This window comes from Gavia stellata, chromosome 1 (genome assembly GCF_030936135.1).
Source record: "Gavia stellata isolate bGavSte3 chromosome 1, bGavSte3.hap2, whole genome shotgun sequence".
Taxonomy (NCBI): Eukaryota; Metazoa; Chordata; class Aves; order Gaviiformes; family Gaviidae; genus Gavia; species Gavia stellata.
Genome location: NC_082594.1, coordinates 7,707,099 through 7,734,588, shown reverse-complemented (window position 1 = coordinate 7,734,588; position 27,490 = coordinate 7,707,099). Strand labels below are relative to the sequence as shown.

Below are 27,490 nucleotides of genomic sequence, written 5' to 3'. Positions count from 1 at the left end.
AACTTCCCATGCCTCCTCCCAGGTATCTAGAGGCAGTGAATACCGTTAGAATTACAATGTAAATCTCAAATTATGACATTTCTCTCTTTGGACACAGGTGATTTGATGTAAAGGCAAGTGTGTAAGGCATTATAGAAAGTAACATTTCTGAGCCTAAAGGGTTTAGGGGGATTCAATAGAGTGGGAGGGAAAAAAGTTAGTGTTTTCTGCTTACCAGTCTTTGCCACATTTCAACTCTAACACTCACAAGCACTAAACCATAACAAAGTCTGTCCACCTTTTCCTTTCCAGCTGTGTATTACAGGATGTTAGGGAGAGATTAGGACATGAGTAAGAAGGAAAAATCCTCTTAGGCAGACATATTCCTGGTGGAAATATGTTCAGTTCATGCATCTCCCTGAGTTCAAACTATATATCATCTGCTTTATTTGAGGCATCTGGTCCAGTCCCATAAATTGTTTACCTCCTCACTTGTTCTCAATAGCAAAAAGTATCTGAGCTCTTACAAACACCAAAACCAAGTTGATCTGTTCTAGATTAGATAATTTGTTCTAGATTAGATAATGTTCTATCACATACTACAGAAGAGTAACCCATTTGTTAAAAAGGAATGCTAAGCTACTTTAAGTATGCCTTTTTTATTAAACCTTAGCATATAAAAACTTCTGAATGAATTCAAGGTGAATGAGAACATCTGAAAAACACTCCTGTGATTCATTTATATTTTAAACTTAATCTGAGATTATTTTAAAGTCGAATACTTTTCCACTGTCTCCTACGCTCACCATTCAATACATTTGTAAAAGCACAGCATTCCTCAGGTAAAACAAGGAGCCTCGACAGCTTGTGTTATCCGTTTATGGAAAAAAGAACTTAAAAAAAATTATTTTGTAATTTAAGATTAGATTTCTGACCCCTCTTTCTGATATTTCACCAAGTGATTTGGACAAAAGTCATGATCTAGTACCCTGGCTTAGAAATTCAGTGAAATTTTAGATATTGACAAGAAGTTCTGAAAAACAATACTTTCAGAAATCTCAACCATGAGAATAACAGAAGTAGACAGCCAAAATAAAAAAAACATTTACAAATATCCTGTGTCTCTCAGAGGAGAAAGAGGGAGACATCACAGGACTGTGACAAATAAGTGATAAGTTTGGTCAGGAAGGTAACTTTCAGCACCACCAAAACATTATGTTGTACGAACTTAAGAATCACTCTCCCTTGTTTTGCAGCACGGGCTGGACACCATGGTAAATTTATTTCCAATCCCAACATATGTAGCCATGCTCAGAGAATGATATTGTAATGATTTGTGGAGTTCTTATGAGATCAGGTACCACCAAGAATCAACAGGAAAATATACTAAGCAGACCTAAGGCAAAGTTCTACTCATTTGGGTGGTACACCAACTATCAGACAGTCATATTCCTTTAATAATTGTAATAAACTGTCAGGCATATTTTTTCTTCTTTAAGTTCTGTTCTGATAGCAAAAACAAAATTAAAAAACCTCACCAACGATTTGCAGTTGTGTTGCTTGGTTGTAGGACATCAATTCCATCATTAAATTCTCTGACCACCATTTTACCATCTGTAAGCAGGATTGCACTTAAAAGACAAGTTAGAAACCGAGGGCTATACCGACAAATTTCAGAACCACAACCTTTCTTCTGAATGACATTCTGAAAGGAATGTGAAAATAAGGAAAGGCTAAAATGCAGCTATATTACAATGAAACAGATTTTATAAGACATGGGTTTGCAAACGTGGCAGTGACCTTCCTCTGCCAGGCCAGGAAGGAGACTTATATACTGTATAGTCCTGCACTATGTCATTAGGACACAAAATTTCCAGTAGTAGTCACAGTTTCTCTTCAGGCTCCATGGTTGGGACAAAAAAGTCTGGCAACAGGCCAGCAGAGACAACAGACTATCCCAGACAACAAGTTGACATTTCATTACCTGAACAGTTTACCACATATTCATTACCCTAAATATAAGAATAATCTGGAAAATACAGGTTGTCGGTTGACTGAATCTATTTTGAACCATGCAAAATTAAGCTGTTTGTCCAGATGCCGTAACGCAAATACTTTATAAAAACCTTTGCAATCCTTTTTTCTAACAGTGGGAAGAAAAAGAACAAAAGAATGTAAACTAAACCAATCCATAGATTAACAAATATTCCAATGTATTCACTATACTGTCTTAATGGGTTTTGCTTTCAGCTTTTATATCTTCCACACAACTATAGCATGGATGGATTTAGAAATACAATTTCATATGCTACCTCCCCTTATTATAGTCTGAATAATTTAGTATGTTTATACGTTAGGGGAAAAAAGGTAAAAACTATGTTTCTTCCTATTCAGCATTCATCCTTCCTTTTCAATTTCCATATTTATTCCATTACCATGCATAAGAATTTTGCTTTAATGGTTATCAAGTCCAGCCTTTTGCTAAAAGTTTAATCTCCATTCTCTATGCCCACAAAATTCTCAGGAAAACCTTTGTGATCTTAAATTCAACAGTGTGTACTTTGAGCTATCTTGTCAGCTATTACCAATACAGAGATCTTGAAATAAGAAACTGGCTTGCAGTGGGAGTAATTCACAACTGAGACAGAGCAGAATTAAGGATTTTCCCTTACAACAGTACAGCTGTCTGTACAACTGAGCATTTAAGAAGTCAGGCTCCAATACTGACTTAAACTCTGTATGCATTAAAGCATTACTTTTAATTAATGATCACATGATGTTTGTTAAGATTTAGACATGTTTTAAATGAATTAATTCAAATTTACATTGTTTTTTGAAGTACTTTGTATCAGATACCTTATGGAAGTCATCTATATGAAAAGTACTCTGTGATCATGGAACACCCTTTTAACAAAGATTAATGAGAAAAGCACTATCAGTAGATATATCAGGCAAGTCGGTCACTGCTAGAAGAGCACCTAAAAAGAAGTAGGCTTCAGCTCACCAATGAGCTGCTTGGTAGAATGATGTGGACTGAAGACCAAATTTTTCAACTCAAAAGTCAGAGGTGGCTTTGTTCACATGAGATAAATGCAATTCCTCACATGCTTAATTTTTTTTCCTTCAATTGCTAAAAGATACAATTTTATAGAAACAGAAATGTATCCGAAAAAGTCCATTAGTGAAAATCTCCTGGAAAACCACAGTTAAATACAGAACTAGGATAAGTCTGAAGGGTATAGCATTGCTGTTTCCAGACCTCAAAAGCTAAACATGATCATAAATGGATATAAAACTGTTTTAGTAGACATTTCAGGAGTTTATAAAAAGAAAAGTGAATTCCAAATCACTAAATTTACTTAAATAAAAATCACTAGATAGTAAGAGTCATAAATATTTAGAAAAAAACAGATTCTCACTGGAACAAATTCTAGTGTTTCCACTGTTGTTGATTCGGCCATTTATACCGAGCTTACAAGATAAGCCATTGACAAGCTGAAAACTATGTATTACACTTTTTGAGACAGGAGAGCATAACTTATTTATTTTAAAAATCATAACGACAATAAATCCTCATTTTAATACTGCATTTGTGCATGCTAGGAAGTTTTTCAGGTGGTAATTTCATAAGTATAACCTAACTTTTCACTGGAACATTTAAAGATTTTATTTTTAGTAAAGATCTGCTTCTCTGTTCTAATTAGCTCTTCAAAAGCTTCTACAGAAGTACAAACCCTTTATTATCAAGTACCAAGTGTACATTATCTTTCTTCATCTTAGTCACATGCTGATGACATTTCCAAATTGGGAAAAAGGAAACAAGATACAATAAAGGAGATGGGGAATGAGAGGGTCTTGGCATATGTTTAGTTTCTATGTAAAAGTATGGTCAGGAATATATTTTTGTTGATCACCTGTAATTTATATTGTTTAAAAAATACTGTAATAGCTGCTATAACTTATCTGTAGTGACTGTGTAATGCCATATACTTTTGTTTTTTCTTCTGAAATTAAACAAAAGACATGGGGAAAAACTGTTTAGAGTAAAACAAGAGGGGGAAGGAAACCCTGTTGATGTACTATTTTTATTATGCAAGTAAGTTAAAAAATAGCAACCTCTGACATAAAAGTAGACTGCTATATAGGCATCCTAGAATTTGTATTCCTATTTGATGTTCTCCCAGGACAAAAAAAAAATGCTGATTCCAAAACCTTTGACAAAAGTGGAGTATAGGGATTAATATTAATCACTTGTTTTGGTATTAGCAAGTCTGCTGTTTGTGCTGGCTTTTGTGATATGCATATAAGGTCTCCAGGGAACTGCAGTATATTATCTACACAGGAAGCAAGTCTTGCAGAGGCATGTGCCTGCCTGCAAATGATTAAGGTATATCACACATGTGAATGAGCAGCTAAATTCTGACAGATACAATTAAAATCAATAGTTCAGTCATATATAGCCGTCTAAGTTGCGGAATAAATTTTGCATTAAACACAGACACCTAGCTCACTACTAATTATGATTCCTATTTCTGAACTGCTGAAGAAGTACTGAATGCAGTGGCTGAGGTTTATGACCTTACTCAATCTGAAATTCAAAACATATTTTTTTCTGAATTCATCTACTGTGGATACTATAGGAAACACAGCATCATGTTCAGGATGTCCATATGCACTTTTTACTAGTGCTAACACATTTTCTATTTTCATTTTGAGTTTCTGCCAACCAGTTGCTGGGTCTTCCTTGACTAATTTTAGGAAAAAGCAGTGAGAGAACTCCTAACATAAGGTTTGGCCCCAGGAAATCCAGAGTTTGCAAGATTGTTCCCATTATTCACCACAAAGATCTACTACTAATGTATGCTAGGACTAGTCATACAGGCACTTAAAAGTACTGTGTGATTTTATAGAAGGCTTCAGAAAGGAAACCTTCATGAAAGGTGGAAGTTTGCTCAGCAGGCATTATGCCAAATGCTACAGAAGAGCACAGTGTTCCCTACAGCAGTCTCATCTTTGTGAAGGAGGAAGAGTAAGAGGTGAAATAGGAGTAGATGTGTACAGTAGGACTAGGACCTGGACAGATTTCAGCTGATTTTAATTGCCTATGTTAGAAGCCTAGTCAACTTTGTCTCCCCATATGGTGAATGAAGCATTTCCAGGGAGCAATTCAGTATATGTAAATATGAATCACACCTAAATGCAACCTTCTCCACTGACTGGGGCAATGTGACTGTGCTCCTACCTTAAGGCTGAGTGAGGTGAACCCAACCTCAGAATATGCTGCTGTCCATGGCTAAAGATTAAACTGCGCATATCTTACCAAACCAGTGTGCATGCATGCAGCATTTTTCTCCTGTGACCATAGAATAATTAAACCTAACTAGTTAAATAAAGTATGGCTATTTACGATGTGAAGGTCTTTTTACCCTAATACATATTCCATCTGTAATCACTCAGAGCTGCAGGTGTAGAGTCATCCAACAGATCCTGAGGACCCACAGTACAAAAAGTGTGCACAAAAAGACAAGTTCCAGCTGTGAAGAGCTGGCAGCCTAGATGGCAACTCAGAAGTGAAAGAGGAAATGGAAGAGGAGAACCTGGAGAGGAGGCTGGAACAAAACCAAGATGTCCTCTTTCACCAATTGCCTCTCCAGTGTACATCAAGTTTACAAAAACAAATGCTGAGCTTCTTGTGTTCTGTGCCAAATGACACACACAGAGAAATGTGTATCTTGCAAATTTTTTGATACAGTTTATATAGGGATGCCTATGTGTAGAAAAATTTAGTGCAACTAATATTGTCAAATATCCTTAGTGCCTTTCTCTCACTCTGTGCAAACAACAGGTTAAGTCTTTTAGCCCCCGTTGGGAGTTGTCATTTCATATCTATGAGCACATATGCATGGCATGTTGACAACTATTTACCAGATTAAATTCACTGAAGTCTGTTTATTAAGCTCAGTAAGTATGCTAAGGCTTATACTAAGTGTATTTTTTTTGTTATGAGATCTTCACAGGGAAATTGAATTTAACAAGAAACTTGAATGAAAAAAGAATCTGAATGAGATTGGAATATTTTTCTATATATATTCTTTTTAAGCGTGAGTTTTCTTGTTAGCAATCCACATTATAATATTTGCCTATTATAATATTTGCCTATCAAACGACTTAGATTTGGATTTTTTTATTAAGATTTATTCTGAGTCCCATGTGTTACAGTCCTTGTTATCTGAGAGATAGGAAAACTTATATTTCACAAGGTTTCTTTTTTTTTTTAAAGAAAAAAGTCTTAAACATTTATGTGAAATTTTGATCATTCAGGAGAGAAGCCATCCTAAATTACTGACTGATTGCCTATTATCTCCTCTGCAAAGAGAAAGTTTAAATGGTGACAGTACGAATAAAATGATGAGTGATGAATGATCCCTGTCATGGATTTATTTTTACGTCTGTATGATAATTTATGAAAAATATGCCTGCATATTAAAGAGCCATCCAATGGTAACTATCTTTAACATATTTGAAGTATTGTAGTATCAATTAAACAAACTTAGGTTTTGCTCACAACTTAACTGTGTAAGATATACTAATCCATATACTTGTGATTTGGTACTGGTGATAATGCTGCTCTTATTAGCAATTATTCAAAACAGCTTGATGCCAAGTCTTCCTTATTGAATCTTGATTAATCACAATAAGACAGCAGTATTCATCTTACCATATTTTTAGTGTGTTTCAAGACTGCATGAAGATCCTTCTGTTATCTGCAAAACCAAAATCCCTGCTATGTGTAATGCGAAGTGTTTTTAAGAATAAAAAAAAGAATATAGGCAGACTGGCAAGACAAAAAGCACGGGAAGTTTGGGACAGCCTCAGTAAATCTCTATGGTAATTCAGTGAAAAATTACTATGCACCATGGTGGAAGACACATAACAAATATCAGAAAGAGAGAAAGATGCATAAATGTTCATAGGTTCATAAAGCACTACTAGAAAAGGATTCTCCAAACAGGGTTTACAACGCAGATTGTCATCATACAAGAACTCAAACAAAAAAAGTTGCAACTACTCATTCCACTTCCTTTTCACATCAGAGTACATCTTATAAATCTGATTTAGCCTGACCTGCTCCAATAGGGATTAAATCTTTTGACTTTTATCTTTTGTAGTGCAAAATATCTTGTAAAAGACATCAAAGGATCTGTCTTTCTGAACAGTCAATACTTCAGTGTTTCATGATAATACCCTAAAAAGCAGACATTCAAGATCTTTACTCAGTTTTGAAGCTACCAGCTAAGGTTATTAAAAGAATTTTACAATGTTATTGCCGCAGTCCCATAAAATCAGAATTGGGTGACTGAGTGGGATGATCAAACTGTTATTGCCAATCTCTTCTCCCTGGTATCCAATGACAAGACGCATGGGAACTGCTCAAAGCTGCGCCAGGGGAGGTTCAGACTGGACATTAGGAAGCATTTCTTTACCGAGAGGGTGGTCAAACACTGGAACAGGCTTCCTAGAGAGGTGTTTGGTGCCCCAAGCCTGTCAGTGTTTCAGAGGCATTTGGACAATTCCCTTAACAACATGCTTTAACTTCTGGTCATCCCTGAATTAGTCAGGCAGTTGGACTAGATGATCATTGTAGGTCCCTTCCACCTAAAATATTCTATTCCATTCTATTCTATTATTAAATGGTGCTAAATTATTCTATAAGAAAATATCAATAGGCAGTCAACATCCTATATGTTCTGGATAACATTTCAGAAACATGGTTTATCAGTGGTGGCACACAACTAAAGTGTAATGAAATTCCCCAGACTTAATTTTTTAGGATATGGACAGGCCTAAATATTATCTAGCTGTCGAAGTTTTCCTTTAGAAACAACTTCTTACTTCTTATGTTGCACACAGAAGAGGAAGTCTGGTCAGCAAATAGGTACTGCTGGAGCCTGGGAGTCTCAAGCTAGCAGCATACTAGATTTGGTCGAACTGATATGTCCTCATCAACTGACTCCACTCGCCGACCTGCATAAGTGTGCACTGTCCAGCTACTTACTTGCATGGCATCCTGCTACTCAATACAGCTGGCTCCACAGCTATCCGATCTGTCAAAATACATTTTTTCAAAAATGTGTTTTTGTTCCAAGACAAAATGAAACACAGGTTTTGTGAAGTGCAGAGAGATTCTCACAGCAGCTACAGCATCATGTCACTCGATGATGCTTCCAACAACAGAGCAGTGGTCTGAATAAATTATTTTTGAAATATTAAAGAAAAAATCCATAAAAAAATCAAAACTATTACCAGGAGATATTTTCTAATGGAAAAGTGGTTTGCTGAAGATACTTGCAAATCAGAATATGGAACTCTTTGAAACACATGGCAATTTACAGTCATTATAACCTTGCTTACCAAGCAATCTGCTAATCTGGTAAATGGTCATGTTGAAAGTATAGCTGCTTTTTAAATCACAGTCTCTAGGGACAAATAAGCTGTTAAAATAACTAATCACCAAAGTTCTTCCCCCAAGCTAGCAACTTGGAAGGCCAGCATCTATTACCAGAAGTACTCATGGGTATACCTTTGCAATGGGCTGTTTTGTCCTTTAATAGCCCAGCCTAAATGAATAGTTACCCATCAGCATTTCAGGAAACTGGGTGCAACTTTTGGCACAGGCTTAGCTCAGGGCTCATGTTCTGGATTCATAACAAGATCACTTAGCCTCTCTATCACACTTGTTCCATTAAATGATGAGCAAAACTGGTCCAAAACACTTAAATCTACTCAGAAAATAAAAGGGAAAGGGGAACAATGAAGAAAGTCATATAACTATTGAAATTTATCTTTCACTCACTGGGGATTCTGATTCTGTCATATATGATGAAGTACTGTTTAATCATGTGATTTGTTATCCATAACTCACGAAAATTGCTTATTATTACTTGTCATTTAACTAGAGAACATATTTTTTTCCTTAGGACTACAAGTTTTTCTTTAGACATATTTTAAATATTTGGGAAAATAAATATTAATGAGTAATGAAAAAGATTTAACTAGTTCATAATCTGAAAAAATTAAGAAAACATCTGAAGACAGGAATTGACAGGTTCTTTATTTGAAATTGCATATGGTGGGTCCAACAAACAGCATCCTGCTGTGCATTCTCGGCATCTCATTTTCCTCTCTGACACATGCGATGTGCCTCTTCGTAGGCTGGGAGTTCTGACCCCTTCATTTTGCTGATCTTACTTTTGCTCAGGTTACTAACAACCTCCTACATTATAAATATTAGGGAATTTACACAGTATCTTTATTCTCAGAAATGTTTTCATGCATTTCTATCCTACCTTACAGATTTCCAGTTTCCCTTAGCGGCTGCCTGCTTTTGCCACTTCTGTGGTTGTTCATGCTCCAATGTTCTTGCTCTTTTCTCCCTCTTTTCTGTCTTTTCTTTTTCTGCCCTTTCCTGTTCTTTCAGTTGGCATCTATAGCAAACTTTTTGTGTCTTCTTCTTGGGTCCTAATCTATTTAATTGCATTTAGCTGGCATGATTCCAAACCTGAACTCAGTATTCCTGTTCCTAACTCCTGTCTTTTACTTTATTCATTTTAATTCAGTTCTCAAAGGAGCCAGAAATATTATTTGTAAACAAAGAATTTCACCATGTAACCAACTTTATACTGTCTAAACACAATTCTTCCAAAACAAGGGAGACTATCTGGCCAATTAGCAGTCATACTTTACATCCCTGAGCATAATGCCCTCTCATACTGAAGAAGGAAAATTTAAAAACCAAACTCCACATCCAAATAAGCAGTCAAGTGAGTTTGATTCTGCGTTCTCTTTTTCCCTCTCGTCAGCTTCTCATTCAATTCCAGCTCTTTACTATCTTTAATACACAAGATTTTTAGAAAAAAACCAGTTTTGTCAGTAACTGAATTTTCTCACCCTAATTACTGATAACATCTCATCTTCCTTCACATCACCCATTCAAACTCTTCAGACTCAGCAGCCTGCTGGAAACTGGTGCCTACACTAGAAAGCCAAAAGTCATCCAATTCAGCCTGTTACATGAAATAACATCTTGAGGTTGGAGACAAGTAAAACAACTGTAATAAGTGGTCTCTAAAGTTCCTGCTAAGTCAGAATCTGAGCCCCAAAATTGGACTAATTAATTAATCGATTAAAAAATATTATCAATTCTGTATTTTTGAGGGGGAGTAGGTGTTTTAATCAGGGCCAATGAACAGTCAGAATGAAGAGTTTCATTAGCAGGAATGGAAGGAAGGAGGGATGAACTGGGTGAACAAAGCACAGCCAGGCATCTGCAAGGCATCTTCATGGTCTGTCTTCTGAGACACTTAATCTAATGAAAAATTCTTGGCCCTCCAACATCATGACTAGAGCAGAAAAGATAAATAACTATGGAACTATTGCCCTCATTAACTCTGTTGCAACCCAGAATCAACACTATATTTTCTTTTCAACAACATTGTATTTTCTTGCTTTTAGCCTGTCTCAAAAAAAAGTTGACAATTCATTAATTTTGCCATAATCAAGATAGCATATTTCATTAAATTATGGGCTTGAACATTCCCACACTCGTCAACAGAGGAAAAAGCTCCTTCACTCTGTTGTCAGGATCAGAGCCTGAAGTTACCTCAGCATGCCATAGTTAAAAGAAAAAAAGCAAACTTTTACTCTGTGGTCTAGCTGGCCAAATTTATGTGAGGATAACAAAAGGAAGGAAGGTGTCAGGGGAGCCAAAGAAACTTTTAAGAGCTGCATGGGAATGTCACTAGCAAGCACAAGATAATGGAGAACTTGCTGAAAGCTGGGATGGAAAATACTAAACAACCCTCCACCTGGGAAAAGGGAGGGGAATATGATGTTGCCAGTTTTTGCATTGCTCTTAAGTCACAAACATACTGACATAAAGGCAAGGCTCTTTGTGAGAGGTCTTGGCAAAGAGACAATTCTGAGGTAAAAGCAGCTAGGACCATTAAAACTGAGTTACTATTTAGCCATGTATTCCAGATCATGTATTTCCCTCTTTCCTGAAGTCCTACAACTTCTTATATACATACAAATGACATGAGCTTTTTTTCTTGGAATTCTTCACCTCCTGCTTCCAGAAGATTTTCCCTTCATGATATATACTCATCCTTAGCAGTAATGAGGAAAGAAAAAAAAATCTGCGTCTGAGAAGGCGGCAGGTAGAGCTGTGATTAAAGGTTGACATTTTTACCTAGTATGCAAAATTAGATTTTCCATTTTTATACATTCCCTCAAGAACAACTTGTACAGATTTATATGAGTTGGCATAATTCTGTCAGTTCTCGGTGTGGCAAATGATTCTGGAGACTGGACCTGAATTTTCTCTAGCAATAAAATGCTTGAGAATGAGCACCACACATAAGCCAAACCTATGACTATTTTTTCTTGGGATCTGCTTGGAAGAATCCCATGGGATACAGTCCTGGATAGAACAAGGGTCCAGGAGAGCTGGCTATTTTTCAAAGATCATCTCCCCCAAGCTCAAGAATGATCTGTCCCACTGAGAGGTTAAGCAAGAGTAGCAGGAGGCCTGTACGGGTGAAAAAGGAGCTCCCAACAAAACTCAGATCTAAAAAAGCAGCAAATAAGAGGTGAAAGCAGGGACAGGGGACCTGGGAGGAATACAGAGACATCTGCTGAGTATGCAGGGATGGGGTTAGGAAAGCCAAAGACCATTTGGCGCTAAATCTGTCAAGGGACATGAAAGGCAACAAGAAAGGTTTCTACGGGTACTTCAGGAGCAAAAGGTAGACCAGGGAAAATGTGGGCCCACTGCTGAATGGGGCAGGGGACCTGGTGATACAGGACATGATAATCGCTGAGGTAGTCAATGCCTTCTTCACCTCACTCTTAACTGGTAAGACTGGCCTTCAGGAATCCCAGATCCCTGAGAACAATGGGAAGGTCTGGAGTGAGGAAGACACCCTCAGTGGAGGAGGAGAGCCAGAGTCTTCTCAGTAGTTCTCACTGACAGGACAAGAGGCAATGGGCACAAACTGAAATACAGGAAATTCCCCTTAAGAATAAGAAAGCTTTTTTACTGTGAGAGTGGTCAAACACTGGAACAGGTTGCCCAGAGAGGCTGTGGAGTCTTTCCATCCTTGGAGATATTAAAAACCTGACTGGACACAATCCTCAGCAACCTGCTTTGAGCACAGGGTTGGACTAGATGATCTCCAGGGGGCCCTTCCAACCTGATCCATGCCTTTATTCTGCGATTTCTTTTTTTGCCCTTTTCTGGATACATTTACCTTGTTCAAAGTAAAAAGAATGAAATTACCACAGCAGTACCTCAGGACTTTCTGAACTAAACTTTTTCTCTTTCTCTCTCAGTTTTAGCATTTCATTATCCATTTAGCCTTAATGTACACTAACGTACCCTTGTCAGCTTTCTCTTTAAATTAACAGAAACAGCATTTTTGTATATGTACAGTATGATAGAAGAAACTTTTAACCTAAGATGTATACTCACAGTATAGGCAAATCCCCATTCAAATATCCATATATACCTTATGACCCAATGAATAAAAAGTCCTAGGCACCACCATAGCAGAACTCCTGGAAGTAATCTAGGAGGGTTTGTAACACTTGCTGAAAGAAGTTCTTTTCAGTACAAGCCTTGATTAAGGAAAGTAGCTACACACTTTAATTTAGTGCTTTTCTGAAAAGAAATCCTCGAAAGTGATAATGAAAAGAAATAAAAGAACATCCAGAGGGACCACCGTATTATAGCCCAAGCATCAACATAGCAATCGCATTTAAAATGCTTTAAGCAGCTTGAAAATACTTTCTGCTATTATGGAGATTTTCACAGATGCATATTTAAGGACAAGAAGGACTCCTAGGAGAACTTTATGTGGTCGCCTGCAAAATTTGGGTCATAGACACCCATCCCATAATTCCTAAAACATCATTCTTCTGTAGCTTCAGCAAGAAAATACTCTTTAGAAAAAAAATCTAGCCTTTGTTTCCACTAAGTATAACCATGAAAAACAGTAGAATCATTAAAAGCTTTCATAAAGATAAATGTTTAAGTGTATTTGACGATGACTTTTCTTTTGATTTGACCTTGACTAAATTGAAAGAACATAGAAAAAGTTACAGTGAATGCTATATGTGAGCTATACTAATATCTGGCTAACTGCCTCTGCTGTGAAAGCTCTTTCTATTTTAGTAAAATTTTATGCACAAAAGCATTTTCCAGAAACCGATGTAGTATGTTCAATACATTTTTATATCCAAGCTTAATTACAAAAGCTTTTTCATAATAACAAATATTGTCCCAAGCAGAGACTATATTTAATAAATACGCTTATTATTTTTCTTAATGAAAGCAATGTTTAAGAATTGTAGGTAATCCCATTACACTGTACTTCAATTATACAGCCCAGCTCTCCTACCCTCCTGCTGACAGAAGACTACCTCATCTTAGTTTCCAATTATATACATTAAGTCCTTCTAAAACCACCTTCATTATTACACACAGCATGTTTAGCTCTATCAGAGAAAAAGCTGTAATTGGGAAAGAGCAAAATGCATTTTCAAGCCTAAGATAATCACAAGAAAAGTTAATTATGTCAATTAAAATAATCTTCTCTCCACCCAACAAATATGACCTATTTGTATAGAGAAACACAGCAGAACAGGTTCTGATTCTTGATAAACCATGGTATTTCTACTGAAGTAATTCTTACCAGAAAATTTGTGATAGAGCCAAATTTTTACTTTAAATTAGATCGTAATAGAAGAACGGCCAAAAAGGACTATTGGATGAACCCAGGGGAATCCTCTCAAACACAAACCACAACATTTCACATAGACACCCAAAATTAAACCTAAGTATTTTAGTTCTTGGATTAAACTTATACTTCCCAAAAGCAGAAAAGGACTACTGACAGAAAACGTGCTGGAAAAGTATGAAATTAAAACAGGTAGATAGAAGAGTAAGATCTGCACAGTTACTGCCAATTGTTTTTGGTGAAGATTTTCATTTCAACATCCGGAGGCAACCAGATGAAGCTATGAAGTGTTGACTTTAATTACAGTTACTACCTCAAGTCAGAGCTTTAAGTGTTGAAGATACTGCCGCATACAGCAAAACGAGAGCTGTTCACCCCAAACAGCGTTAGAGAAGGCATCAAAGAAGAGGCTTACAGATCCTATAACTGCACAAGCCCAACCTTCAGGCCCTCAGGTTGTAGAAGGAAGAGCAAGATGTGAGGCATCTCTCCTTATCAGCTATTTCTGATAGTTAATTTTCCTTCCTCTGCACACTGTACCTTACATTAAACTTGATCCGCCCCAGCCACTTCACCACACTTTACAATGCGCAGTTTTGCCTAGCCTTGCCATTCCCATATTTTCACAATATCCAACAGTGACAGAACAGCCGTTCACAACCCTAATTTTGCTGTGTTGAGCTTTTTCCTTTCCATCTCACAACAACTTATTTAGACCATTCTATTTTTGAACATTTCCTAATATATTTGTTGTTCTATGGGCACCAGAAATAGAAGTAATATTCTATGGAGTATTACAATATTTCTACAACGTCACCATAAACTTGCTTTAAGCCAGGTAGTTTAGGTAGTTCTTTGCTTATGCCAAATTCATATTTCTTTCTCTTACAAGTCCCTGGCAATTTGCCGTATAAAATTTGTACTGGTGATTCGTAACATGACAGGAGAAGTCAAGTGCAAGTACCCTGCAGTTTAGAAAGTATTTTCAGTTTTCACAGGGAAATGCTTTTTCTCCTACAAGTTCCAACCTCTTAATTTCTTTTACCCTGATTTGTTTTTTCCTTATCATTTGGTGACTTTGTCAGAGAATTGGGATCACTGCCAAAGATGTTTACCTCAATTTTGTTTCCAGTCCTAAATTAGATTCTTCCTAAATACTAAATTAGATTATTAATCAGTTAAAATCTAAATCTTCATTATTAATTTACTAGAAACAATACAGCAGCCTGTAAAACATTTATGCAGCAGTAAACGGAGAACCACTTTGCAGAGATCACGACATGCTTAATTTACTACACAGCTAAATATTTAATTAGAAATGGTAGCAAAGCTGAAGGTGCTCTGTTGAAATTAAACAATCTTTCAAACGATAAAAGTCTTAACTGTATTGTGGGCAGCAATGGTAAACTTCTAAAACAAGTGGTAGGAAACATGCTCCCTTCTGTGCGGTTTGCCCTTGCCAGTTAAGTGAAGAATCATGTAGCTGGCTATCTAGTTTGCTATTTACTGATAGGTCTGTTCCCTGCAGTACTTTCAACAGAAATAATTTTAAAATGGCATTTTAAATTAATTGAAAACACAATGCACTTCATATGCCAGTTAAAATAAATAGAATGTGGAGGAAAAAAGCATTATATTCTTTACAGCAGGTTATTTTTTGCATTTGCAATGTAATAGTCCTGATTCAATGCATTCCTTGCTAACAGTACCATCTCTAATTAGAGTAATGGTATTTTAACCTTCTTGTGCATATCTACGCAATTCTTTTTTTTCAGATTCAGCTTTTAAAACCTCCCAGGTACAATTTTTTTAAATGCATTTGTGTTTACATATCCAGATTTATATTAAAAATTTAGGCTCATAGACAGTCTAGGAAATTGCACAGAGACCTTTTGTAAAGCTGTCCCAACGTTGAACCTGAACAGCAAATGATGATATGCCGCATACCTATTTAAGGTGAGCTTTCAAAACAGATATTCTTAGGTCAATAAATGTAGCTGCATGTTTCAGAAGTTGTTAAATGTAAAGCAAGATGAGGAATGAGGAGTTTTGTTTTTTTTTTTTTTAAACTATTCCTTCCTATTGTCTCACTGGCTCAAATAACATGACTCTCAGAAGAGGAAGGCAGGGATGCTTTTTACCCTTATGAACAAAGATGAATGTGAAGAATGGAGAGACCAAAGCAAGATAGGCTGGAGGAAGTTAAGAACAATAACAATGTATCCCATTTCAAGAGGAAGGCTCATTCAATACAATATTACAGCAAACAAAACAATGATCATGCTATAAGCGTAGTCCTGAAAACAGAGTTGCAACAGGACCACTTCCACTTAATCTTGAACATCTAATTTGAAAGAGCAAATTGATACTTCTTAACTATCAAGGTGTTTTTATTAATAATATAGAATACCTTGACCTTTTGCTACCTTATAAAAGTATATGACAGTCTTGTCAAAAATAATTCACCTAAAATCTTTAGAAAAGTTGTCAGCTAAGAAAACCACAACTATGTATATTTAATTCAGCAGCTAACTGGAAAACAGTATCATATTTAGAAAATGAGTGAACCACATTTTTCTATATTTTCCTTAAGTCTCTTATAGTTATGCTATAGCTATTCAAGTCTCTAAACAGCATAAAGACGTATACACTTGGTAGTATACACTCATTACATTTCAGCATCCTAATGATATGACCTTACTTCTCAAGGTAACTTTTAAGGTAAGCTTTTCAAAAGTAAGACGCCTAAGAAAACATTGCTGCATAGAATATGGAAGAACTTAATGGAAGACAGACTGAAATAAATTGAAAAAATCTTAGTCTAGGACTGAAATACAGAGTTTTCATGCAAAGTTTACTCTTCAAATCCAATTCCAGTTCAATAATGACAAAGTTTATTGCACTGCTGTGCGTCACGAAAGGCATGTGATAGCCTCAGACTAGTTAATACTGGCTTAAATTAATTAATTGGTTAACTAATAGGATAGCTGAACGTAGTGAGTCACTCAGCATAGTGCTGGTATCCTCACCGGTCATGTCAGAAGAGCTAAGAGATGTGCAAGCTCTGGAGCTTCACATACTTTCTCTGTGTCTAAATGCTGTCATTTCTGAACAGACTTGCAATGGGGGGTGGGTGGGAAATGCGGGGAACCTTGTTTTGCTGTTTTCTGAGGCATATGTAAGCTCTTGTGAAAAAGAGAGCTTCAGTCTTCCAAACAGTTTGTGAATGCTTCACGTGACATTTGGGCCTCCTTCCTGGTGGTAAAAACTCTCATCCTGCACGTACTAGCTAATCCCTTAATTCTTTCAAATTGCTCAGCTGAAGCTGTTAACATATATTAAAGCTATAACCAAGCTTTCCCTGACATGCATCAACGTTTTAAGTAGTATATAGCAGAGAAATCTTTTTGCACCATAAAAAAAAGTGTCTCCTTTAAAGTAAACTGTTTTGAGAATCGCATTACATGACAATAATTCTAAATGTTACTAAAGCTGTTTGCACACACATGTCTTTGGCAGGGTGCCTGCCAGTGGGAGCAAGTTACATACATACCAGTTGTAATGGCCCATATAGTATATTAAAAACATATAAAGTATAATTTGATAATCTACCTTAGGAACTAGTGAGAGAATTCTCCTCTCAGTTTTCTCCGGGGACTCTAATGCCAAAAGACAGATTGTTTCTTGTCAGTGTTTCAAACTGATCTCTATTTGCAAACATAGCGAGTGATGCCAAATGCAGTTCAGAACGCAAATCAAACAACTATTTTATTATGCGCTGTTTTGAATTGCATATGCAGGACAGAGAGGCAAGTAATGCCAAAAAAATAACAATCATACTTGCACATCACACAAGCCATTTTCATAATATACTTGAACAATGCATAAAAATGCAAAGAAATAAAACAATTCCAATAAAATAACGAGCATCTTATGAATTAAATATTATATTCACAATGCTACACACTGGGATTTAACAGAACATAATATACCATGTAGACCAAGTGTGGAAAACACAAAGTTTCAAATACAGTAGATATACTACTTTTTCTCTGAAAAAAATAGAAAACAAAATAAGGGGGAAATGATAAGTTGTTTATTGAATGAAAACAGGAAAGAGGAACTGAGAAACATTTTTCTTTGAAAAAATGGAGTAGCTTGTAACCTATGATAATAAACCTACTTATTCATCAGAAGCAGGTCCAAACGGATTCCATTTCAGTCACAGCATGAGCACTCAGAGTAGCAATTAATGCAACCATCGGTGTGGCAGTTGTTTTCTGAATGTCTTCCTATCCATCTTGGTTTTGTTTTTAAGCAAACAAGATGAAATTTAACTGGAAAAGTTACTTAACCACTTTCTAAGGTGCTCACAACACTGGCTAAATCAGCAAGGCAAAAACTGTTTTAAGTGACATGCTGTAGACACCTATGGGTTATGAATTAAAGACCTTGTTGTACCTGACAGGCAAAGACATACAGCAGCATGTTCGCCAAAATGACAACGCATGGGGCAAAGAGAAGAGGCATCATCAATGTATGGCAGCCAGCTAAGATTAATTTAGCGTCCTCTTGGATTAAAATGGAGTGAAAGAGAGAAGATACTCTGTTCTTTACAAAGACTTCACCTATAGCTGATTGACAGATATTTCTTCATTGAACAAAAGCTAATTTAAAACAGGAGTCTCCTTATTGCTTGTTAATTGCTACAGGAAGGTGCTGGGCCTGTGCAGATGGAATGGGTGAGCAAAACAAGAGCAAAATCCCTCACAGATGAAAAAAAGAAAAAGATTACTTTGAAATAAAAGATTGCAAAGGATTAACTTCAATAGTTTACTGTTGATCAGTATCTTATTTTAAAACATCACTCTTGCGTTTTTTCAAGATGAGTTGGATTTATTTATTATTATTATTGTTATGGTGACTGTGAAGGGGAAGTGATTTATAAGTATAATAAATCTCTACTTAAGCAGCTTATCCCTACTGTTATATATTAATCATGGCGCATATGGGATTATAACCAATTGCAAATAAAAAAGGGGGAAAAAAAAGACTTGAGTAGCTGTATGTTTCTGGATTAAATCACAATATAAGAAAATGTCTTAGAATTCCAACTGTGCTAAAGCAAAAGGCACAACAAGCTCTGGAAACGGGAACACTGGCATATTTTTCTCTACATAGTTATGTGTGAAAAGATAAGATCTCTCCATAAAACTGTAAAATAGAGCACTTACAAAGTCCATTTGAAAGGACTCCTCCAGGGGTCTGAGATAGCTCTGGTATGTATTCAAGCAGGTAGTTCTACAAATAAGTGATGCACTTTTGTCATCCCATTGAATCTGGTCAATGTGGGCCCTCCTTTGCCCAAATACAAGCAAAACTATCCACCCGCCCTTACAGCATCTGGCAGCTTCAGGAGATGTCCCTTTGCAGAGCAGTCATTTCACCTTTAGCCAAGGCAATAACTAGACCCGCAAGTTTTATCACTTCATCACAACCCCAGTGGACTGTAAATAATTTGGTAAGCTCTGGTTTGAAAAAGAGCACTTGCTAAGAAATCTAAGGTATACATGCAAATATTGAAGGAAAGAGAAAGTTGATCTTTTTTGGAATTAAATATATATATCTAAAAATAATGTAAGGAAAAATGTGTTTATCTGGTTTTATGTTTTATGATTTCTTAATCACATAGTTTCTATTCTATGTTGTGAGTAATTACTGTTTCAAGTGAACTTCTTATCTCTTTCAAATTAGATTGCTAGGCAGCTACTTGTAAACAAAGTAAAAATGAAACAAGAATACATAGCCTAGAACAGCCTACTCTGCAATTAGCTACATTAAAATACAGATATGAGAATGATCTAGATATCAACTGTTATCTTGACATGAAGAGTTAATCGTTGCTCTTGCCAGGACACTGTCAGAAAAATGATTAAATATGCCTGCATTTACAGACAATTTTTTTGTTACACATCCCAATTTTGTTAACCTCTTAAGGCAAATTTTCCTGTCTTTTTGCAAATATTTCATTGTAGGCTGACAGTCTACCAAGGATACTCAATTTACCCAAAACGACCCTAAACCCAGGCACACCGAATGAAAAAACATCTGCTGGACTGTGTTCTACTTATGTACTCTGCACTACATTACATTTAAAACTACTCACTTAAAATGATGCTGTTCAGTTTGTGAATGCTGCTTATTGGTAATCTTTATTTTTATTTACAATTGAGAGTCCAGAAACTGCATGCTATTTGTATCATTATCTATGAACCTATTTTTAAAAGTTAAATTGCTTCTGACTTGAATTCTAAAATTAATAAATGAGTTAAACTGGAATGATAAACCTTCTGGGGTAAAACATGTATTTTCAAATACAGGACATCCGTTCTTAGGAGGACTGATAACACCATAAGAGCTAAGGTATCTAAAAGCTAGAAAGAGAATTCTAGCAATGTTATTCTGTAAAAAGATGGTGAAAGTCAACACATTTAAGCACTTTACATGGGCCCCGTTGTTCCACTCCCAAAAATAATACACAAGGAGAAACCTCCTTTTAGAGCTATTGTTGTCTTCAGATGTAAAAACCTCAACAACATGACTAATTCTAACAGTGTTTATAATTTGTGTCTTATGGTTGAAACAAGTTCCACCTCTGAACAAGCAGAAAAAACAGTGTTCAGCTTCCCCATTGAAATTAAACGATAGGGTGACTTTGGCAAGTCTTTCCCCACTTTTGATACTGAACCTTGAAACCCAAATTCTCTCAATATAGTGAGGCACTATCAGAAGCTTTTTCATACTGCTTTAGCTCAGCGTCTCAGATCAACATGATTAATTGCTCAGTTACTTTTCTGTACCTCTTCCAATCATTTAGAGTACTTATTTTTAAAGCATAACCACATGCAGTTAACATTCCTTGATTTCTGCTTGATTGTGGTTTAATGAGAAAAATTCAAGACATCAATCTTTGCCTTAAGTTATTCTAGTTCCGATGTTCAAATGATCACGTTTACTCTCATAACAATAATCCTTTCATGTGACAAACTCAATGCATTTTAATAACTTTAATAGAAAAGGTAAGAGCAGAGCTGCCTTGAAAGGAGTTCAGTTGTTTTCAGGCAATATTAGTGGCGGCATTCCCTGTACACTAAGTATCTCGCTACTTGAGGGCAAGAGTAACACTAGCAATCAAGCCAAGACAACCATATAGAGATAGAATTTGTAGTTAACAACTGCAGTATACGCCAGAAAGAGTTTATGATCCAGCCTAATAAAAAAATAAATTGTAAGGAACTTTGGCAAGCTGGAGTTTTCCATGGCAAAATAAGAACATTAAGAACAATTAATAGGTATTATGCCATTTTACTTACAGAGATAAGACGTTTTAGCTGGGACTGGTTGGAAAAAGAGAGTTCAATTTTCCAAAGTTTTAAGGTTTTTCAAACTATTTAATTCCATTTCTGAATTAAAAGAAGGGTTTTTTTAATATATCATTAAAATATGACTCAAACAAAAATACTGGTGCACACTACTTAACTTGAAATAACTGTTATCATCATGGTTAGGACACCTAAGGCTACCATTCCTCCAGTTCTTCCCAGATGTCTTCTCTACACTCCAGATGAAATTTTAAGAGTAAGAGTTCATGTCTGGGTTTTAGAAGCCCAATATCTACCAGGAAGTCCTTAAGTTGTGTGTGGGAGTCCATAAGACAGTGCCCTAGCACAGCGTCTGACTCATCTGACCACAACCTCCAAGAAAATGCCAGGCTGGAGGGGAAGCAAGGACTGGAAATGCAGGTCAGGAGCAGCAGTGCTGGCATTCAACAGCAGGTATTGGTACTGGAGATAAGAAAACCAGCCCAGGAGCTACCACAGGTCCTAGTGAGAACAGGTCCACCTCCTCCCTTTGGTCTCCCAACTCTTTGCCACCTATTAGCACCCTTTATCCTTTCCCTTTGCCTTCATCAAGCCCTAAAATAGATTCTCCAGCACAAGGCAAGTTCTGGTTCCAGAGAGCCCCTAGTCCTTGGGCTGCAATTCTGCAGGGCTCACAAATATCAAGCAGCAGCATGTCCCACTCATTTTGGGGTGATCTCTGTGCCAGCTCTCCCAAAGCAGGGACAGCCATGTTCAGGTATGGGAGGTGGGGGGAGATGGGAGGTGGGGGGAGATGGGAACTTCAGCTTAGGAAAAGATGGGGAGCTCTGGAGATGCTGGGGGCTAAGCACTTTGGGGCCCACCCACACCGCCACAACCAGGCACCCTCATGCAGGTACAGAGCACACACACAGGAGCTCCACACTGTCGCATTAATGCTTTCTTAGCTCTTTCCGCAAAGGACTGCCCCAATCACCTCCTTTATCTTGCCTTTGTGTGCACCCACTGGCACTGCATTTTCCGTTTTGCACCTTGGAAACTCTGCTTCCCTAAATAGTCACCTGGGAGATCAAAGTTCAGGTCCTCTCTCTGCATAATTTAGGCCCAAAGTTCTGACATTTTAAGGAACTGCACTGTCGGGTTGTGCCCATGTGTGTGTGCACACATGAGTCCATGCTACAGCCCTCTTCTGTCATGTCCCCCCGAGTCTTCTTCCTGGTCCTAAGAAAACAAATAGGCTCATACAAAATTTCTGTCTCTTGGAAATACTGCTTAAAAAAATTCTTGACTTGTACTTGTCCAAAGAAGCTAAGCTTAATAGAAAAGTCTGTTATGGAACCATACTCTTGTTATCCCCGCTATCCAGATTTTAACTGCAAGAAACTCTTTTTGCACACATAGGCTATTAGAAATTATTGCTGTATGTTATTACCTCCAAAAGCACATTAAGAAAACATTTAATTCAAATCATGCACACAGAGAAAAAGCTAATTATTCTTCCAGAAAAAATATGTAAGTTAAAACCGCATAATAATTTGATTATTCAACCATTATACAAAAAAAAAGACAAAAACAAAACAAGCCATGCAGTTAAATGTTATTTTTAATTTACTCTTTGATAGACCTATTTTCATATCTGTGTTCTCCTGTTACCAAGGTATTGTACTGAAGATGTCAGTGTTGATCAGCTTCCAATCATCAATACACTTATTGAAGTAGCAACCTGCTAAGAATTGGGATGTTATGCCTTTGCTGGAGTACACCACTGATTTATGGAGAAAAAAAAATAATTAAAAGTGAGCCCTGACTGTGGAATAAAGCTCCAAGAAAGAAATTTTATTTTTTTATATAAGACAATAAGTAAGGATTTTGCAAGATGTTTTCTTGCATCGTTATTGTCTTCTGGCAAAAATAAAATTCCCTTGCAAATATGCTAATAGCATGGTGAAGAAACGTTCAAAAAAAGCTCTTCTCTGAAAATTACGAGGTATGGCTTCAAAGCTTGAATAGCATGGACCTCAGTTGTCTTGATTATTTTGAAAGTCCTATAGAGCTGAATAAGTAGTATTATAATAGATTTATACAGAAATATTTCAAATACCTTAAGACAAAGAGAAGAGCCAAAATTTTTAAAGCATTCTTTTAGTCTATGTTACAAGACTTTATAGAGAAGAATATATTTTCTTAGCGAATACTCTGGCACTGTTTTATGAATTTTTTCAAGGTTATTGGAATAATCTATACACATACATGCTTTAAAGAACCCATACTAAATCTGTTTTTAAAGCTGCTGAGTTAGCCCCACTGTGTCAGGAGTGGAATGCGTCCACTCATCCTGCCTCTGTCATCTTGGAGGAAGCCTGAAAGCAAATGTTCCTCTGGAGGGAGCCCCTCAGGACTAACGAAGATCCAGTTTGCAACTTTTTTTCCTCCCATAGCAACATGCAAACAGCAGGAGGGTTTATATGATGCCCTCTTTGTTGAAACATGATTAACGACAAAGAAAGTTTGACAGTCCCATGTATAGCTATCTGCATTTCTATTTTCCCTCATACATACGGTCTGGAATATATAAATCACCACTGTTTGGATAACTTCCCAATGACTTGCATGTTTAAATTTCAAAATTACCACACAGCACCTTTTTAACCACTGGAAATATTTCGCAGGAAAAGCAAATCTCTGCCCATTCTCCCCTCCCCAACCACAAATATAATGTATTTTTGCTAATCATTTTCTCTCAGTGAAGAGGTTTTCCAGTTACAGAGGAATTCAGGCAATGGATAATTACTTAGTGGATCGGTGGCTGTACTACATAGCATAAGACATATCAAAGAAATAATAAAGCAACCCATTTATAAATTCTTTGACTACATCAAAGACAGCAAGGAAAAGAGGAAGTCATCATTACCGGACTAATGAGGTAACTTTGTAACATTACATTGAAGTTTTTTCCCCCAATCTAATGCTGAGTTTATAAAAGAGGAATTAGTCCCATTTTGAAAATGGTTTGTATGGTAATTTAAACAAAACTGGAATGCAGGTCTACTAACTAAATGGTTTCTATCTCTAGAGCAAAAGGCAATTGCCTTGATATCCCCCAATTATCATTACTGCAAATCCTAAACCAATTTAAGTTTTGCCTATGGAGAAAGAAGGCAGAAGAATCTTACCTACAAGGACTTCCAGAAAACAGCTGCTTAAACATAGTTAGATTTTATGAGAAGGAAAATATTGAAAGATAGTACTGACCATTTTTACATACCTGTATCTTTCTAAATAAAAGGGATCCATGCTGCAGCACAGTTTCAACAAGTATCATGAAACAAAATTCCCAAACATTATAAATGCTTAACATGTTATTACAGTCTCATTGTTCTCACACTATAAAAAATACACAAGCAGCAAACAATCAACGGTTGCTTAAGAGCCTGATATTGTACTAGTAAAAATAATGCAGCACAGCAACAAGTTCACTGGAGTGCTCCCTTAACACACAACATACCAGATGTACAGCTGTTTATCTTGCAAAAAAAAAAATAAAAGAGGGCATAAAGTCTTTCGAAAGGATCTTCTCCCCGGTATTTAATAACTAATATGCAAAGTATTCAAGGATTCTTGTGTGAAATCATGAATAGCAATAGGTCGTTTTTCAGGGTATTAAAAAAAGCTAACCAGACACACAACAGGATGCCAGCAGGCAGCTTGCATGAGATATAAGGCATATATTCCCACTAGGAACATACCTTCTCTGTTTTTGCTTTCCTGGCGTTATGCACAAACCTGCGTCCCAGCTTCTTGGCATACCAGATAGAGGCAAACATTGTAGTGATGAAGATTTCAGTCTGAATATGCAGCACACAAAAAAATACCAAAAAACTTCCCCCACAACTGAGATACAAATCTAACGCTGGTTCAGGTCTCAACTATGCTGTTGCTTTGTCAGGTCGTCTCATGCTGCCTTCTGAAAAAAAAAAACCCGACCCAGTGTGGCCAGTCTGCAGGTGTATTTACATACTGCCAGCAGGAAGTCCAGGGTGAGGCATCTTTGCATCCAGCTCACATCCAGTCTGCTAAGTGCCTGTCTGCAGTTCTTTAGCACTGTCACCACAAACTACATATGTGTCAGTATGAAAGGAAGCTGCAGTAAACTACTGTAGCAGACAGCTCACCTCCTCTTCTCCTGTTCTGAAATTTAACTCCTTGGTTCTCTTCGATTTGCCAGCATGCAACAGAAGCAGCAGCAGTTCAGATACGAGATACACAGCACTGCAGGAAAGGAAAGGGGTACGGAAGTGCCAAAAATAGAACTGTATATTAACTGTTAAGGTGAAGGAACAGGTGCTTTTTGCATTTCAGTGCGATTAAGATATGAAAGGAAAATGGATTTTACTTTGTTCTAGTGGTTTGGGATCTATTCAGAGATATTTTTGTTACCTAGTTTCAGTTCACAACAGAAAAAATCATAGCTGTTTAGTTCACTTGCTGATGTCATACATGCTTTGCTAAAGGATTTAAGACTCACTCAAGGACTTCTTTGATAATGGCTTCATGAAATAGAAAACTGACTTTTTTTAAAATTAATTTTAACTTTTGCCCTACCTAAGCTTGCTTTTTCCTCTTCCTTTAATTGCAAGTTATTTTACATTAGGAGTTGAGAAGTGCTTGTGAATGCCTATTTTTGCAGTGAAACAGCAATGTACTATTTTCCTTTTGTCACATACTTCAGCTTTAACCCCTGCACCTCTCTTCAGTTATAATCTCTAAACAATAAGCAGAAACATACCCTTTTGGCTCCAGGCATATGACTAACCAGATGTTCCTCCCAGCCAGAGGCAGTATCAAAGCTGTTAACTTCCAGGGTTTATAGCTATGTGTTGTATTTGATAGTACGTTGCATTATAGGACAAATCCTGCCCCTTGCCTTCCCACCTACAATTGTGGAGATACCAACATGTGGGAGAACCACTGCTGCCCTGCATGCAGGATCACATTTGAGATGCACACATGCAAGAATTTCTGCTCTGCTATTCTGTGGTAAAGAGCAAATCAAAATTAATAGATACACAGCAAAGGAAACACAGTCATAGCAATCTAGTATAGGGCTCTTGGGGCCAAGGAAACACTTTTTCTGCCCCAGGACTTTCGGAGAATGGCTGAAACCATTTTCTCCAGGGTGCATGAATTCAAGAGGGAAAATATTCCACTCCCACTTAAAACTTGCACAGAACATCCAAGTTACTGGAGCTGGATGGCATTGCCCAAGCTTTGAGCCTGAAGGCATATACTTCTCAATTCTGTCAAGATTATAAAAAGTTCAACACATTTTAAAATGGTAAGTCGGTTAACTAAATTGAAATTCTTAAGATAGTGATTTTTTTGTCAAGGAAACTCCAAGGTGTATGCTTGCTTTTTGCTTGACATCTAAAACCTTCTGACAAAATACTTGGTGACTGGTAATGTTGCTGGGAAGGGAATAATTTCTTCCCTATTACTAATTACCCTAAATTACTTCCAACCCAGACATTTAGTTAATCCTGGCAATCAGAGAGTTATAAGACCACAAGACAGAGTAAAAGCATGTCTCCTCTGGAGTATGATTGATGTAGAAGAGTGTCCATAAGATCACTCCAATTCTCTGAACTCTGGGCTAATGGTAAGACGGATTCTCCAAGGCGCAAAAACCTTTATTACGTCACGTAGCAGACTCACACCACTCTCCACGTTTGTGGGATGACAGACTGTCCTATAACGGAGGGAAAGGTGGAGAAGGAAGAAGGATGGCCTGAAAAATTTAGGAAGAAATAAGAGATCTTGTTTCTAGATGGGATTTGACTGTAAGGAAACATGGATGGGAAAACAAAAATGCAGAAAAGGAGAAGCAACATCATTACACAGCTTAACCAACACTATAAATGTTAATGTAAAAAGAACAGGAAAAAAATAATCTTACATATTATATGCATAAACAGTAGAACACCTCTCCCACTCTGCTCCCATGCTTTTATGAAGAGAATAAGTATAATTTGAAATCATTGCACTACAACCAAAAAAGTGTACATTCTCTCAAGCAACTATTTATATAGTCTTATGTATATTCAGCTGCTGAGAAAATCGAAGGAAACACACATTAAACAATAAAACCTCCTTTTTATGACTTCTATCATCAACATTAGCAGGTTTACTGAACTATTTATTCAGGGAAAAATAGGGAGCAATAAAAAGCCACAATTCATCCCACTTAAAGAAAAAAAAAATAGAATACATTGTTCATTTAAGGAATAATGACAAAGCAATAGGAAGGTAATTTTCTCCACCCACTGAAAATGTTAG

At 36.8% G+C, this 27,490-nt stretch overlaps 1 protein-coding gene across 2 annotated transcripts in view; it reads right to left on the bottom strand.

Annotated features, from left to right (window-relative positions):
- DLG2 (discs large MAGUK scaffold protein 2) overlaps positions 1-27,490 on the bottom strand; it is a 660,722-nt gene that overhangs the window by 494,595 nt on the left and 138,637 nt on the right. The window contains exon 1 of one of the 2 annotated variants that reach the window (XM_059823481.1): positions 24,904-24,981. The exons of the other annotated variant lie outside the window; for it this stretch is intronic. Coding sequence (XP_059679464.1) covers positions 24,904-24,981 — 78 coding nt within the window. Of the gene's footprint in view, positions 1-24,903; positions 24,982-27,490 lie in introns of those variants that run through there. 2 annotated transcript variants of the gene reach the window in all.